Genomic DNA, 17,105 nt, shown 5'->3' on the forward strand with positions numbered 1-17,105 from the left:
AAATATCTCTGCCCTTGATTACTGGCCTCAGGGTAAATATCTCAGCCCTTGATTACTGGCCTCAGGGTAAATATCTCAGCCCTTGATTACTGGCCTCAGGGTAAATATCTCAGCCCTTGATTACTGGCCTCAGGGTAAATACCTCAGCCCTTGATTACTGGCCTCAGGGTAAATACCTCAGCCCTTGATTACTGGCCTCAGGGTAAATATCTCAGCCCTTGATTACTGGCCTCAGGGTAAATATCTCAGCCCTTGATTACTGGCCTCAGGGTAAATATCTCAGCCCTTGATTACTGGCCTCAGGGTAAATACCTCAGCCCTTGATTACTGGCCTCAGGGTAAATATCTCAGCCCTTGATTACTGGCCTCAGGGTAAATACCTCAGCCCTTGATTACTGGCCTCAGGGTAAAGTCAACGGTTTGATGTTCCTCTTTACTCATCACTTCTCAGGAATGATAACAACTAGAGTTTGATGAAATCGCCTGGAGTGGAAGATCACCATGCAGACTGGGTAAATGGATGATATTCTATATATTCACATAGATGTGGAATAAGAATATTACAGTACACCAGTCACACACTAGCTGGGGGTTGTAATGTATGAATCCTGGCAGTGGAGTACGACTGATGGATCTGGGGATGCGTCCAGGTTTTCCCGGCTGCCTCGCATGTTACAGATGTTACAGATCTCCTCTTCGAAAGGCGCTGCAGTGTGGAAACTGAGCCAGAGGCTTGTCTAACCCCCTTTTTTCTCTCTGTTCTCCCGGGAAATCTACCAGGACAGAGAGGGAAGTCTGTCCAGAATAAAAGCTCAAAACCGTATCCGACTATCCACAGTTAGAGGTTGACAAGGAACAAGTGGATCGTGATCGCTCTCAATAATATTCCCAAATCCACTGCAGTCCAGTCTTCCAGTTCTCTTCCTGTCAACCGCTCTCCTTAAAGAGGTCATGGAAGCGATGGCGCAGCCTGTTAAAACTGAATCAAATGCAGCCGGATGAGAGGATCCAGTCTGTGTCACAGATGGCACCCTATTCCCTATGGACCCTGGTCAACAGTAGTGTACTAAATAGGGAATAGGACCCTGGTCTAAAGTAGTGCACTATATAGGGACTAGGACCCTGGTCAACAGTAGTGCACTAAATAGGGAATAGGGTTCCATAGGACCCTGGTCAAAAGTAGTGCACTATATAGGGAATAGGGTGCCGTTTGCAACGCAGGCCCTTTAAAGGATTACTCTCTGAAGTCAGACCTGTCATTAACTGACTATGCTAGTTGGATTACTTTATAAAGTACATTACCAAAGGTTAAAAGTACGGCCGGGACATTACCATTATCGCGATACTCGTTAGTGACCCAACAGACGGGAGGGAGGAAGGAGAGGGGGAGGAAGGAGAGGGGGAGAGAGAGGGAGAGAGAGAAAGAGGAAGGGGAGGGAGAGGGGGAGAAAGAGGGAGAAAGAGAAAGAGAAAGGAGAGAGAGCGAGGAAGGAGAGAGGGAGGAAGGAGGGAGGGAGACTCACTCTACATGCTCCAGCGTGGCACAGCCTCACCCAGGGAACAGTTCCAGGATACATCCCAAATGACACCCTACATAGTGCACTACTTTGACCAGGACCCATAAACGAATAGGGTGCCATTTTGGCACAACCAGACACCAGCTAGGGAAGTCAAGCAGCCACCCCCACAGGGAGCCTGAGGGCAAGGCAACACCAGGTGGCTCGTGCCTGGTGGCCGGGTCAGGCAGGCGGGCGGTTGGTGCCAAGCCTGTGGCGCTTTGAGAAGAAGAGCCCTTGCGCTCTGGCTGTGTCCCAAATGGCATCCTATTCCCTATAGCCCTCAAACTCAACTCTGGACCTCCAAGCCAGTTCCACTGCATTTTTTTCATTGTTCCCTTCTAATCAGGGACTGATTTTAGACCTGGGACACCAGGTTCCCCTCTAATCAGGGACTGATTTAGACCTGGGACACCAGGTTCCCCTCTAATCAGGGACTGATTTAGACCTGGGACACCAGGTTCTCCCTCTAATCAGGGACTGATTTAGACCTGGGACACCAGGTTCCCCTCTAATCAGGGACTGATTTTAGACCTGGGACACCAGGTTCCCCTCTAATCAGGGACTAATTTAGACCTGGGACACCAGGTTCCCCTCTAATCAGGGACTAATTTAGACCTGGGACACCAGGTTCCCCTCTAATCAGGGACTGATTTTAGACCTGGGACACCAGGTTCTCCCTCTAATCAGGGACTGATTTAGACCTGGGACACCAGGTTCCCCTCTAATCAGGGACTGATTTTAGACCTGGGACACCAGGTTCTCCCTCTAATCAGGGACTGATTTAGACCTGGGACACCAGGTTCCCCTCTAATCAGGGACTGATTTTAGACCTGGGACACCAGGTTCTCCCTCTAATCAGGGACTAATTTAGACCTGGGACACCAGGTTCTCCCTCTAATCAGGGACTGATTTTAGACCTGGGATACCCAATGGGTGCAATTAATTATCAGGTAGAACAGAAAATCGAGCAGGCTCCGGACCTCGTAGAGTAAGTGTTGACTAACCCTGCCCTATATAGTTCACTACTGGTCCTGGAGTCTGGCCTCTCAGCCCTGTAGCTCTGTGCTGGCCCTGGGTCGGCTCTCAGCCCTGTAGCTCTGTGTCTGTCCTCTCAGCCCTGTAGCTCTGTGACTGGCCTACTCAGAACTACCCCCCCACTCTGTCTGCCACGTCTAGCTACTCAGAACTACCCCCCCACTCTGTCTGCCACGTCTAGCTACCCCCCCACTCTGCCACGTCTAGCTACTCAGAACTACCCCCCCACTCTGGCTGCCACGTCTAGCTACTCAGAACTACCCCCCCACTCTGGCTGCCACGTCTAGCTACTCAGAACTACCCCCCCACTCTGTCTGCCACGTCTAGCATTTACCGTAGTTACTGGACACTACACACAACATGGATGCAACTCCTAAGAGGGTATGATTGAACTAAAATCCTACAATGTGTGTGTGTGTGCGTGTGTGTTTAGTGCAGTGGGGGAGATTATCCAGGAGCATGGTGACAGATAAGTGGAGCTCTGCTAGCGTCTCTGTTCACGGAGGATAGAGTTATGATTTATCGTCCTAATCTCCTTATGGCGCATATCTACCGAAGGACACACACACGCACACAGGAGCTTGTCACTACTGACCCTGCACCAGCAACAGCAAAACCAACCTAACATGAGTCAATGGAGACACTGGCAAAAACTGATCCCAAATCAGCCAAATGCAACAGGCTACCATCTGGTCCTATAAAAGGGGGTCATAGGGTCCTGGGAGAGGGAATAGGACAGTTCTGAGCACTTGACCTGGGATACATCCCAAATGGCACCCTATTCCCTTTATAGTGCACTACTTTAGACCCTATCCCTATATAGTGCTCTACTTTAGACCCTATTCCCTATATAGTGCTCTGCTTTATTAAAATCAAATGTATTTATAAAGCCCTTCTTACATCAGCTGATATCTCAAAGGGCTGTACAGAAACCCAGCCTAAAACCCCAAACAGCAAGCAATGCAGGTGTAGAAGCACGGTGGCTAGGAAACACTCCCTAGAAAGGTCAGAACCTAGGAAGAAACCTAGAGCGGAACCAGGCTCTGAGGGGTGGCCAGTCCTCTTCTGGCTGTGCCGGGTGGAGATTATAACAGAACATGGCCAAGATGTTCATAGATGACCATCAGGGTCAAATAATAATAGTCACAGTGGTTGTAGAGGGTGCAACAGGTCAGCACCTCAGGAGTAAATGTCAGTTGGCTTTTCATAGCTGATCATTCAGAGTATCTCTACCGCTCCTGCTGTCTCAAGAGAGTTGAAAACAGCAGGTCTGGGACAGGTAGCACGTCCGGTGAACAGGTCAGGGTTCCATAGCCGCAGGCAGAACAGTTGAAACTGGAGCAGTTAGCACGGCCAGGTGGACTGGGGACAGCAAGGAGTCATCAGGCCAGGTAGTCCTGAGGCATGGTCCTTGGGCTCAGGTCCTCCGAGAGAAAGACGGAAAGAGAGAAAGAATTAGAGAGAGCATACTTAAATTCACACAGGACACCGGATAAGACAGGAGAAATACTCATAACAGACTGACCCTAGCCCCCCGACACATAAACTACTGCAGCATAAATACTGGAGGCTGAGACCGGAGGGGTCGGGAGACACTGTGGCCCGTCCGACGATACCCCCGGACAGGGCCAAACAGGCAGGATATAACTCCACCCACTTTGCCAAAGCACAGCTCCCACACCACTAGAGGGATATCTTCAACCACCAACTTACCATCCTGAGACAAGGCCGAGTATAGCCCACAAAGATCTCCGCCACGGCACAATCCAAGGGGGCGCCAACCCAGACAGGAAGATCACGTCAGTGACTCAACCCCCCCAAGTGACGCAACCCTCCTAGGGACGGCATGGAAGAACACCAATAAGCCAGTGACTCAGCCCCCGTAATAGGGTTAGAGGCAGAGAATCCCAGTGGAGAGAGGGGAACCGGCCAGGCAGAGACAGCAAGGATGGTTCGTTGCTCCAGTGCCTTTCCGTTCACCTTCACACTCCTGGGCCAGACTACACTCAATCATAGGACCTACTGAAGAGATGAGTCTTCAATAAAGACTTAAAGGTTGAGACCGAGTCTGCGTCTCTCACATGGGTAGGTAGGCCATTCCATAAAAATGGAGCTCTATAGGAGAAAGCCCTACCTCCAGCTGTTTGTTTAGAAATTCTAGGGACAGTAAGGAGGCCTGCGTCTTGTGACCGTAGCGTACGTGTATGTATGTACGGCAGAACCAAATCAGAAAGATAGGTAGGAAGCCAGCCCATGTAATGCTTTGTAGGTTAGCAGTAAAACCTTAACATCAGCCCTAGCCTTAACATGAAGCCAGTATAGAGAGGCTAGCACTGGAGTAATATGATCACATTTTTTGGTTCTTGTCAGGATTCTAGCAGCCATGTTTAGCATTGACTGAAGTTTATTTAGTGCTTTATCCGGGTAGCCGGAAAGTAGGGCATCGCAGTAGTCTAACCTAGAAGTGACAAAAGCATGGATGAACTTTTCTGCATCATTTTAGGACAGAAAGTTTCTGATTTTGCAATGTTACGTACAGTGGGGGGAAAAAGTATTTGATCCCCTGCTGATTTTGTACGTTTGCCCACTTACAAAGAAATGATCAGTCTATAATTTTAATGGTAGGTTTATTTGAACAGTGAGAGACAGAATAACAACAGAGACAGAATAATAAAAAACCCAGAAAAACGCATGTCAAAAATTTTATAAAATGATTTGCATTTTAATGAGGGAAATAAGTATTTGACCCCTCTGCAAAACATGACTTAGTACTTGGTGGCAAAAACCCTTGTTGGCAATCACAGAGGTCAGACATTTCTTGTAGTTGGCCACTAGGTTTGCACACATCTCAGGAGGGATTTTGTCCCACAAGTCATTAAGGTTTCGAGACTGGCTAGGCCACTCCAGGACCTCAATTTGCTTCTTCTTGAGCCACTCCTTTGTTGCCTTGGCCGTGTGTTTGGGGTTATTGTCATGCTGGAATACCCATCCACGACCCATTTTCAATGCCCTGGCTGAGGGAAGGATGTTCTCACCCAAGATTTGACGGTACATGGCCCCATCCATCGTCCCTTTGATGCGGTGAAGTTGTCCTGATCCCTTAGCAGAAAAACACCCCCAAAGCATAATGTTTCCACCTCCATGTTTGACGGTGGAGATGGTGTTCTTGGGGTCATAGGCAGCATTCCTCCTCCTCCAAACATGGCAAGTTGAGTTGATGCCAAAGAGCTCCATTTTGGTCTCATCTGACCACAACACTTTCACCAGTTGTCCTCTGAATCATTCAGATGTTCATTGGCAAACTTCAGACGGGCATGTATATGTGCTTTCTTGAGCAGGGGGACCTTGCGGGCGCTGCAGGATTTCAGTCCTTCACGGCATAGTGTGTTACCAATTGTTTTCTTGGTGACTATGGTCCCAGCTGCCTTGAGATCATTGACAAGATCCTCCCGTGTAGTTCTGGGCTGATTCCTCACCGTTCTCATGATCATTGCAACCCCACGAGGTGAGATCTTGCATGGAGCCCCAGGCCGAGGGATATTAACAGTTCTTTTGTGTTTCTTCCATTTGCGACTAATCGCACCAAATGTTGTCACCTTCTCACCAAGCTGCTTGGCGATGGTCTTGTAGCCCATTCCAGCCTTGTGTAGGTCTACAATCGTGTCCCTGACATCCTTGGAGAGCTCTTTGGTCTTGGCCATGGTGGAGAGTTTGGAATCTGATTGATTGATTGCTTCTGTGGACAGGTATCTTTTTTACAGGTAACAAGCTGCGGTTAGGAGCACTTCCTTTAAGAGTGTGCTCCTAATCTCAGCTCGTTACCTGTATAAAAGACACCTGGGAGCCAGAAATCTTTCTGATTGAGAGGGGGTCAAATACTTATTTCCCTCATTAAAATGCAAATCAATTTATAACATTTTTGACATGTTTTTTTCTGGATATTTTTGTTGTTATTCTGTCTCTCACTGTTCAAATAAACCGATCATTAAAATTATAGACTGATCCTTTCTTCATCAGTGGGCAAATGTACAAAATCAGCAGGGGATCAAATACTTTTTCCCCCCACTGTAGATGGAAAAAAGCTCTTCTTGAAACAGTCTTGATATGTTCGTCAAAAGAGAGATCAGGGTCCAGAGTAACGCCGAGGTCCTTCACAGTTTTATTTGAGACGACTGTACAACCATCAAGATTAATTGTCAGATTCAACAGAAGATCTCTTTGTTTCTTGAGACCTAGAACTAACATCTCTGTTTTGTCTGAGATTAAAAGTAGAACATTTGCAGCCATCCACTTCCTTATGTCTGAAACACAGGCTTCCAGCGAAGTTTAGTTTACTTTAGACCCCATTCCCTTTATAGTGCACTACTTTAGACCCTATTCCCTATATAGTGCTCTACTTTAGACCCTATTCCCTATATAGTGCTCTACTTTAGACCCTATTCCTTGTATAGTGCACTACTTTAGACCAGGGCCCACAGGGCTTGGGCATGGAACCTTCTAGGGAATAGGGTGCAATTTTGGATGTAACCCAGGAGAGAGACTGACTCATGGGGTGGGTTGGAGGAAGGCCCATAGAGAAATACGTACTGTAGTCAAATGCTTCCTCTTTTCTTTTACCAGCAAGGGTAGAGGAGTGTTGCCAAGACTACCTTCCCCCTGCAAAATGGTACCAAGGGGAGAAAAGAAACATCTCTGTCTCTCACTCACACATTGAAAACCATTACAGATAAATGACATTTTCTGGCTCTTAGACAACTACAGGCAAGAATGTCAAATTTTAGTACGTACCGCGCGCGCGCCACACACACGAGTGTAACATCTCCGTCAAGGAGGTATTGCAGTAGCAGCCTTGTGATTAAGCAGGTTAAGGTTTCTCTGTTTACATCATTTCCTGGTTGTCGTACTATCTGGCAGATTTGTTTTTAGTATTTCAATCAAACATTCAATATATTTTAAATATATTCAAATACGGGAGAGGCTGTGTAATTAAAATCTGTGGAGAATGTGTATTTTAGCCTAAATGAAATATCAAAATGTGTAATGTTTTCTCGGCACACTCTCTCCGTCTAGAGATGGAACACAACGCAGATGGGGGAGGCAGTGTGTCAGCATGCCCAGCTTGGAGTACAGGAGGCTGGGTAGCTTCAACATGCTGTTCCCCCTGGCAGCAAATCCTAACTGGAGGGAGAACCAGGACGCTTAACATACTGCGTTTCCAGTGGCACCACGATTCCCTACGTAGGGAACAGAGCCCTATGGCCCTGGTCAAAAGTAGTGCACTACATGGGGAACAGAGCCCTATGGCCCCTGGTCAAAAGTAGTGCACTACGGAGGGAACGGAGCCCTATGGCCCCTGGTCAAAAGTAGTGCACTACGGAGGGAACGGAGCCCTATGGCCCTGGTCAAAAGTAGTGCACTACATGGGGGAACAGAGCCCTATGGCCCTGGTCAAAAGTAGTGCACTATATAGGGAACAGAGCCCTATGGCCCTGGTCAAAAGTAGTGCACTTTATAGGGAACAGAGCCCTATGGCCCTGGTCAAAAGTAGTGCACTACATGGGGAACAGAGCCCTATGGTCCTGGTCAAAAGTAGTGCACTACGTAGGGGAACAGAGCCCTATGGCCCTGGTCAAAAGTAGTGCACTACATGGGGAACAGAGCCCTATGGTCCTGGTCAAAAGTAGTGCACTACGTAGGGAACAGAGCCCTATGGCCCTGGTCAAAAGTAGTGCACTACATGAGGAACAGAGCACTATGGTCCTGGTCAAAAGTAGTGCACTACGTAGGGAACAGCGCCCTATGGTCCTGGTCAAAAGTAGTGCACTATATAGGGAACAGTGTGCCATTTGGCATGCTGCTGCTTCAGGCCAGACAGTCATGCTGTTCCCTGTATCAGTGCTGCCCCCTCACCTGACCAGACAGCCATGCTGTTCCCTGTATCAGTGCTGCCCCCTCACCTGACCAGACAGTCATGCTGTTCCCTATATCAGTGCTGCCCCCTCACCTGACCAGACAGTCATGCTGTTCCCTGTATCAGTGCTGCCCCCTCACCTGACCAGACAGTCATGCTGTTCCCTATATCAGTGCTGCCCCCTCACCTGACCAGACAGTCATGCTGTTCCCTGTATCAGTGCTGCCCCCTCACCTGACCAGACAGCCATGCTGTTCCCTGTATCAGTGCTGCCCCCTCACCTGACCAGACAGTCATGCTGTTCCCTATATCAGTGCTGCCCCCTCACCTGACCAGACAGTCATGCTGTTCCCTGTATCAGTGCTGCCCCCTCACCTGACCAGACAGTCATGCTGTTCCCTGTATCAGTGCTGCCCCCTCACCTGACCAGACAGCCATGCTGTTCCCTGTATCAGTGCTGCCCCCTCACCTGACCAGACAGTCATGCTGTTCCCTGTATCAGTGCTGCCCCCTCACCTGACCAGACAGTCATGCTGTTCCCTGTATCAGTGCTGCCCCCTCACCTGACCAGACAGCCATGCTGTTCCCTGTATCAGTGCTGCCCCCTCACCTGACCAGACAGTCATGCTGTTCCCTGTATCAGTGCTGCCCCCTCACCTGACCAGACAGTCATGCTGTTCCCTGTATCAGTGCTGCCCCCTCACCTGACCAGACAGCCATGCTGTTCCCTGTATCAGTGCTGCCCCCTCACCTGACCAGACAGTCATGCTGTTCCCTGTATCAGTGCTGCCCCCTCACCTGACCAGACAGTCATGCTGTTCCCTGTATCAGTGCTGCCCCCTCACCTGACCAGACAGTCATGCTGTTCCCTGTATCAGTGCTGCCCCCTCACCTGACCAGACAGTCATGCTGTTCCCTGTATCAGTGCTGCCCCCTCACCTGACCAGACAGTCATGCTGTTCCCTATATCAGTGCTGCCCCCTCACCTGACCAGACAGTCATGCTGTTCCCTGTATCAGTGCTGCCCCCTCACCTGACCAGACAGTTTATCACTCTCTCGCTCTTCCCCGGGTCTTTCCTTCCAAAATCAAAGTGTTTTTAGACAAAGAGAGGTTTAGAAGAATCCTGGTCCAGGAGTTAGGGTAATCTAAGACGAGAGAGACTTCATTTTACCATGCCGCGTGACCATCCGAGACCATAGCGATGGAATAGTTTTCCTGTTTGCACAATGCAAGAGAAGTCCCTTAGGTAGGTTTCTGTCTGGTCTAGCACCCATCAGAGGCGAAGAGAGGTGGGGGGCTTGGGGCAGGGGGGGGACTTCCTGGAAATGTACACAGTTTGCCAAGTTCTTTGAAAACCTACAGTCTCTCACGTAGAGGAAGCCAGGATAGGAGGTCACTGACTTGTCCTGGTCAGGGGACAGTGATCCCCTCCCTCCTTTCCTCAATCCTTCCCTCCTCCTCTCTCCCTCCTTTCCTCCCTCTCTCCTCCTCTCTCCCTCCTTTCCTCCCTCTCTCCTTCTCCTCTCTCCCTCCTTTCCTCCCTCTTGCCTCCTCCGCTCTCCCTCCTTTCCTCCCTCTCTCCTTCTCCTCTCTCCCTCCTTTCCTCCCTCTCGCCTTCTCCTCTCTCCCTCTCTCCTTCTCCTCTCACCCTCCTTTCCTCCCTCTCGCCTTCTCCTCTCTCCCTCCTTTCCTCCCTCTCTCCTCCTCTCTCCCTCCTTTCCTCCCTCTCGCCTCCTCCTCTCTCCCTCCTTTCCTCCCTCTCTCCTTCTCCTCTCTCCCTCCTTTCCTCCCTCTTGCCTTCTCTCTGGCTGATGTTGTCCCCCTGTGGACACGGTACTTTGAAACTCTCCGTCAGCCAGATGTCGACGTGTTGGCTGCTTCCTATGTCAACAGTCACCAGGATAACCGTAACCCATTCATGCCCTGCTCTCCCTCTACTTCTCCCTTTCCCTCTACAGTACCTCTCCCTCTCTCCGTGGCTCTGTCTCTCTCTCCTCTCTCTCTCTCTTCTCTCTCTCTTTTTCTCTCTCTCTCCTCTCTCTCTCCTCTCTCTCTTTCTCTCTCTCTCCTCTCTCTTTCTCTCTCTCCTCTCTCTCTTTCTCTCTCTCTCTCCTCTCTCTCTTTCTCTCTCTCCTCTCTCTCTTTCTCTCTCTCTCTCTCCTCTCTCTCTTTCTCTCTGTGTCTCTCCTCTCTCTTTCTCTCTGTCTCTCTCCTCTCTCTTTCTCTCTCTCCTCTCTTTCTCTCTCTGTGTCTGTCTTCCTCTCTCTCTCTCTCTCTCTCTCTCTCTCTCTCTCTCTCTCTCTCTCTCTCTCTCTCTCTCTCTGTGTCTCTGTCCCTCCCATCAGCTAACATGTTTCCTTTCACTAAGTCGCTAACGCTCCCCATCAGGTAACATGTTTTCTTTCACTAAGTCGCTAACGCTCCCCATCAGCTAACATGTTTCCTTTCACTAAGTCGCTAACGCTCCCCATCAGCTAACATGTTTCCTTTCACTAAGTCGCTAACGCTCCCATCAGCTAACATGTTTCCTTTCACTAAGTCGCTAACGCTCCCCATCAGCTAACATGTTTCCTTTCACTAAGTCGCTAACGCTCCCCATCAGCTAACATGTTTCCTTTCACTAAGTCGCTAACGCTCCCCATCAACTAACATGTTTCCTTTCACTAAGTCGCTAACGCTCTCATCAGCTAACATGCCAAGACCCGTCGCAGGAGGCTGTCAATGTTTCCTTGGGGATGAGAAAACACACCAGTCAGTCAGACTCCAACAGCACTAAGGCTACACTGCTCTTTAATTAGCGCATCCTGCTGGATTTAGTGAGAGGAAGTGGACATTTGATATGTTGATGCCAGTTCCAAGGCTGATTTCAAAATAACAGAGAAAGATGGAATCATGTGGCGTCGAATAGTCTTAAGTAAAGAGGAAATTCAGCAACTCTTGGAGAATGGTGGAAGTTAATGAAAGTGCTTCTTTATTGTTGAGTCAAAAGCAACGTGTTTTGGCCCATTTTAGCTTTCATCAGGGTTTTAGGTCAAATAATCTTAAATTTAGTTTGCCCTAGATTTGTAGTTCACTGTAGTTGGATAGAGATTAAAGGTCTGGAGCTCTGGATCTTCTGCCCATGATGTTCCTTAACATAACTTACCTAACCTCTAAACCCAGCCCCTTTGTCTCCCCAGGTCATTAAAGGTTACCTCTGAACCCAGCCCCTTTGTCTCCCCAGCAGGTCATTAAAGGTTACCTCTAAACCCAGCCCCTTTGTCTCCCCAGGTCATTAAAGGTTACCTCTAAACCCAGCCCCTTTGTCTCCCCAGCAGGTCATTAAAGGTTACCTCTAAACCCATCCCCTTTGTCTCCCCAGCAGGTCTTTAAAGGTTACCTCTAAACCCAGCCCCTTTGTCTCCCCAGGTCTTTAAAGGTTACCTCTAAACCCAGCCCCTTTGTCTCCCCAGGTCTTTAAAGGTTACCTCTAAACCCAGCCCCTTTGTCTCCCCAGGTCTTTAAAGGTTACCTCTAAACCCAGCCCCTTTGTCTCCCCAGGTCATTAAAGGTTACCTCTAAACCCAGCCCCTTTGTCTCCCCAGCAGGTCTTTAAAGGTTACCTCTAAACCCAGCCCCTTTGTCTCCCCAGCAGGTCATTAAAGGTTACCTCTAAACCCAGCCCCTTTGTCTCCCCAGGTCTTTAAAGGTTACCTCTAAACCCAGCCCCTTTGTCTCCCCAGCAGGTCATTAAAGGTTACCTCTGAACCCAGCCCCTTTGTCTCCCCAGGTCTTTAAAGGTTACCTCTAAACCCAGCCCCTTTGTCTCCCCAGGTCTTTAAAGGTTACCTCTAAACCCAGCCCCTTTGTCTCCCCAGCAGGTCTTTAAAGGTTACCTCTAAACCCAGCCCCTTTGTCTCCCCAGGTCTTTAAAGGTTACCTCTAAACCCAGCCCCTTTGTCTCCCCAGCAGGTCATTAAAGGTTACCTCTGAACCCAGCCCCTTTGTCTCCCCAGGTCTTTAAAGGTTACCTCTAAACCCAGCCCCTTTGTCTCCCCAGGTCTTTAAAGGTTACCTCTAAACCCAGCCCCTTTGTCTCCCCAGCAGGTCTTTAAAGGTTACCTCTAAACCCAGCCCCTTTGTCTCCCCAGCAGGTCTTTAAAGGTTACCTCTAAACCCAGCCCCTTTGTCTCCCCAGCAGGTCTTTAAAGGTTACCTCTAAACCCAGCCCCTTTGTCTCCCCAGCAGGTCATTAAAGGTTACCTCTAAACCCAGCCCCTTTGTCTCCCCAGCAGGTCTTTAAAGGTTACCTCTAAACCCAGCCCCTTTGTCTCCCCAGGTCATTAAAGGTTACCTCTAAACCCAGCCCCTTTGTCTCCCCAGGTCTTTAAAGGTTACCTCTAAACCCAGCCCCTTTGTCTCCCCAGCAGGTCTTTAAAGGTTACCTCTCAACCCAGCCCCTTTGTCTCCCCAGCAGGTCATTAAAGGTTACCTCTAAACCCAGCCCCTTTGTCTCCCCAGCAGGTCATTAAAGGTTACCTCTAAACCCATCCCCTTTGTCTCCCCAGGTCTTTAAAGGTTACCTCTAAACCCAGCCCCTTTGTCTCCCCAGGTCATTAAAGGTTACCTCTAAACCCAGCCCCTTTGTCTCCCCAGCAGGTCATTAAAGGTTACCTCTAAACCCAGCCCCTTTGTCTCCCCAGCAGGTCTTTAAAGGTTACCTCTGAACCCAGCCCCTTTGTCTCCCCAGCAGGTCATTAAAGGTTACCTCTAAACCCAGCCCCTTTGTCTCCCCAGGTCTTTAAAGGTTACCTCTAAACCCAGCCCCTTTGTCTCCCCAGCAGGTCATTAAAGGTTACCTCTAAACCCAGCCCCTTTGTCTCCCCAGCAGGTCTTTAAAGGTTACCTCTAAACCCAGCCCCTTTGTCTCCCCAGGTCTTTAAAGGTTACCTCTAAACCCAGCCCCTTTGTCTCCCCAGCAGGTCTTTAAAGGTTACCTCTAAACCCAGCCCCTTTGTCTCCCCAGCAGGTCTTTAAAGGTTACCTCTAAACCCAGCCCCTTTGTCTCCCCAGGTCTTTAAAGGTTACCTCTAAACCCAGCCCCTTTGTCTCCCCAGCAGGTCATTAAAGGTTACCTCTAAACCCAGCCCCTTTGTCTCCCCAGCAGGTCTTTAAAGGTTACCTCTAAACCCATCCCCTTTGTCTCCCCAGCAGGTCTTTAAAGGTTACCTCTAAACCCAGCCCCTTTGTCTCCCCAGGTCTTTAAAGGTGAATTTCAGCTCCCTGAGTTTCTAAGAGAACAATCTCAGGTACAGTAGCTATTCTGCCTGTAGTTCTGTTCTGCAGCTTTATTTCCAAAATTCAACTCAAACATTTTTATTACATTCTTTTTGATTGATTTAGTTGCACCCATCGTCTATCTATATTAGTGGCAAAATAGTGGCCGCTGTTCGTTGGAAATCTATTTACACAATTTTCCATCTGCTTCTTTTAGTTTTTATTGTTGGTCATAATGACATTCTGCGTATGCTTTGCCTCGCTGTCTGCTGTGCTGTAGTCTGACTGTTGTTCTCCGGTCTCATTTCTCACCTTGTGTTCATATTTTTGGAATGCGTCCTCCCACATTAGCGGTAAGCGCGCTATCCTCGTTTTCTGTCTCCAGTTTTCTCTTTGTCACCAGACTGATGTGTTCTGTTGGAAGGAAGAGTACCACTGCCACCGTGTGGCAGCAAGCACACATAACGAGCAGCCAGCAACACATTGCATGTGAACAGTGTGTGTGTGTGTGTGTGTGTGTGTGTGTGTGTGTGTGTGTGTGTGTGTGTGTGTGTGTGTGTGTGTGTGTGTGTGTGTGTGTGTGTGTGTGTGTGTGTGTGTGTGTGTGTGTGTGTGTGTGTGTGTGTGTGTGTGTGTGTGTGTGTGTGTGTGTGTGTGTAAAAGCAGTACCATGACGAATTTTACTTCTTTCAACAGTTTTCGTTTTCCTTTTGGCACAAATGATTGATTTTGGCACAAATTATTGATTTCTAACACATTCCCACTCTGATCAGGTTTTATCTCCTCCTGTAATGAAACATCCCCTCTCCTCTAGTCCCGGACGAGAGAATTCCCATAATGCCTACAAGTCTGAAAAAGGTCTTCCTCCTTTCTCTTCCCTCCAGCTTCAGAAGACTCCAGAGAAACCTAACCCCAGTTAGGAGGAGCAGCCAACACGCCACACAGGTGGGTAGTAAAAGCCTACCCCCAGCCATTTCCCTAAACCCCCTCTCTAGTACCCAGCCATTTCCCTAAATCTCTCCTCCAGTACCCCCAGCCACTTCCCAAACCCCCTCTCTAGTACCCCCAGCCATTTCCCTAAACCCCCTCTCTAGTACCCCCAGCCATTTCCCTAAACCCCCTCTCTAGTACCCAGCCATTTCCCTAAATCTCTCCTCCAGTACCCCCAGCCATTTCCCTAAACCCCCTCTCTAGTACCCAGCCATTTCCCTAAATCTCTCTTCCAGTACCCCCAGCCATTTCCCTAAATCTCTCTTCCAGTACCCCCAGCCATTTCCCTAAACCCCCTCTCTAGTACCCCCAGCCATTTCCCTAAACCCCCTCTCTAGTACCCCCAGCCATTTCCCTAAACCCCCTCTCTAGTACCCCCAGCCATTTCCCTAAACCCCCTCTCTAGTACCCCCAGCCATTTCCCTAAACCCCCTCTCTAGTACCCACAGCCATTTCCCTAAACCCCCTCTCTAGTACCCAGCCATTTCCCTAAATCTCTCCTCCAGTACCCCCAGCCATTTCCCTAAACCCCCTCTCTAGTACCCAGCCATTTCCCTAAATCTCTCTTCCAGTACCCCCAGCCATTTCCCTAAATCTCTCTTCCAGTACCCCCAGCCATTTCCCTAAACCCCCTCTCTAGTACCCCCAGCCATTTCCCTAAACCCCCTCTCTAGTACCCCCAGCCATTTCCCTAAACCCCCTCTCTAGTACCCCCAGCCATTTCCCTAAAACCCCTCTCTAGTACCCCCAGCCATTTCCCTAAACTCCCTCTCTAGTACCCAGCCATTTCCCTAAATCTCTCCTCCAGTACCCCCAGCCATTTCCCTAAACCCCCTCTCTAGTACCCAGCCATTTCCCTAAATCTCTCTTCCAGTACCCCCAGCCATTTCCCTAAACCCCCTCTCTAGTACCCCCAGCCATTTCCCTAAACCCCCTCTCTAGTACCCCCAGCCATTTCCCTAAACCCCCTCTCTAGTACCCCCAGCCATTTCCCTAAACCCCCTCTCTAGTACCCCCAGCCATTTCCCTAAACCCCCTCTCTAGTACCCCCAGCCATTTCCCTAAACCCCCTCTCTAGTACCCCCAGCCATTTCCCTAAACCCCTCTCTAGTACCCCCAGCCATTTCCCTAAACCCCTCTCTAGTACCCCCATCCATTTCCCTAAACCTCTCCTATAGTACCCCATCCATTTCCCTAAACCCCCTCTCTAGTACCCCCATCCATTTCCCTAAACCCCCTCTCTAGTACCCCCATCCATTTCCCTAAACCCCCTCTCCAGTACCCCCAGCCATTTCCCTAAACCTCTCCTATTGTACCCCCAGCCATTTCCCTAAACCCCCTCTCTAGTACCCCCAGCCATTTCCCTAAACCACCTCTCTAGTACCCCCAGCCATTTCCCTAAACCCCCTCTCTAGTACCCCCAGCCATTTCCCTAAACCTCTCCTATAGTACCCCCAGCCATTTCCCTAAACCTCTCCTATAGTTCCCCCCAGCCATTTCCCTAAACCTCTCCTATAGTACCCCCATCCATTTCCCTAAACCTCTCCTATAGTACCCCCAGCCATTTCCCTAAACCCCCTCTCTTGTACCCCCAGCCATTTCCCGAAACCTCTCCTATAGTACCCCCAGCCATTTCCCGAAACCTCTCCTATAGTACCCCCAGCCATTTCCCTAAACCTCTCTAGTACCCCCCAGCCATTTCCCTAAACCTCTCCTCCAGTACCCCCAGCCATTTCCCTAAACCTCTCCTATAGTACCCCCCAGCCATTTCCCTAAACCCCTCCTATAGTACCCCCAGCCATTTCCCTAAACCTCTCCTATAGTACCCCCATCCATTTCCCTAAACCTCTCCTATAGTACCCCCAGCCATTTCCTAAACCTCTCCTATAGTACCCCCAGCCATTTCCCTAAACCCCCTCTCTAGTACCCCCAGCCATTTCCCTAAACCCCCTCTCTAGTACCCCCAGCCATTTCCCTAAACCTCTCCTATAGTACCCCCAGCCATTTCCCTAAACCCCCTCTCTTGTACCCCCAGCCATTTCCCGAAACCTCTCCTATAGTACCCCCAGCCATTTCCCGAAACCTCTCCTCCAGTACCCCCAGCCATTTCCCTAAACCTCTCCTATAGTACCCCCAGCCATTTCCCTAAACCTCTCTAGTACCCCCCAGCCATTTCCCTAAACCTCTCCTCCAGTACCCCCAGCCATTTCCCTAAACCTCTCCTATAGTACCCCCCAGCCATTTCCCTAAACCCCTCCTATAGTACCCCCAGCCATTTCCCTAAACCTCTCCTATAGTACCCCCATCCATTTCCCTAAACCTCTCCTATAGTACCCCCAGCCATTTCCTAAA

The 17,105-nt window shown here is 49.5% G+C and overlaps 1 protein-coding gene across 2 annotated transcripts in view; it reads left to right on the forward strand.

Moving 5' to 3' along the window:
* The window catches only part of LOC106581522 (protein-tyrosine sulfotransferase 1), a 102,606-nt gene that overhangs the window by 79,373 nt on the left and 6,128 nt on the right, over nt 1-17,105 (forward strand). Inside the window, exons 4-5 of one of the 2 annotated variants that reach the window (XM_045704093.2) lie at nt 13,745-13,795; nt 14,648-14,708. In XM_045704093.2, the coding sequence (XP_045560049.2) occupies nt 13,745-13,795; nt 14,648-14,683 (87 nt within the window). In that variant the 3' untranslated portion in view covers nt 14,684-14,708. The remainder of the gene's footprint in view (nt 1-13,744; nt 13,796-14,647; nt 14,709-17,105) is intronic. The other variant, XM_045704095.2, reaches the window with a different exon arrangement.

The sequence above is a fragment of the Salmo salar genome, chromosome 20 (genome assembly GCF_965601325.2).
Source record: "Salmo salar chromosome 20, fSalSal1, whole genome shotgun sequence".
Classification (NCBI taxonomy): Eukaryota; Metazoa; Chordata; class Actinopteri; order Salmoniformes; family Salmonidae; genus Salmo; species Salmo salar.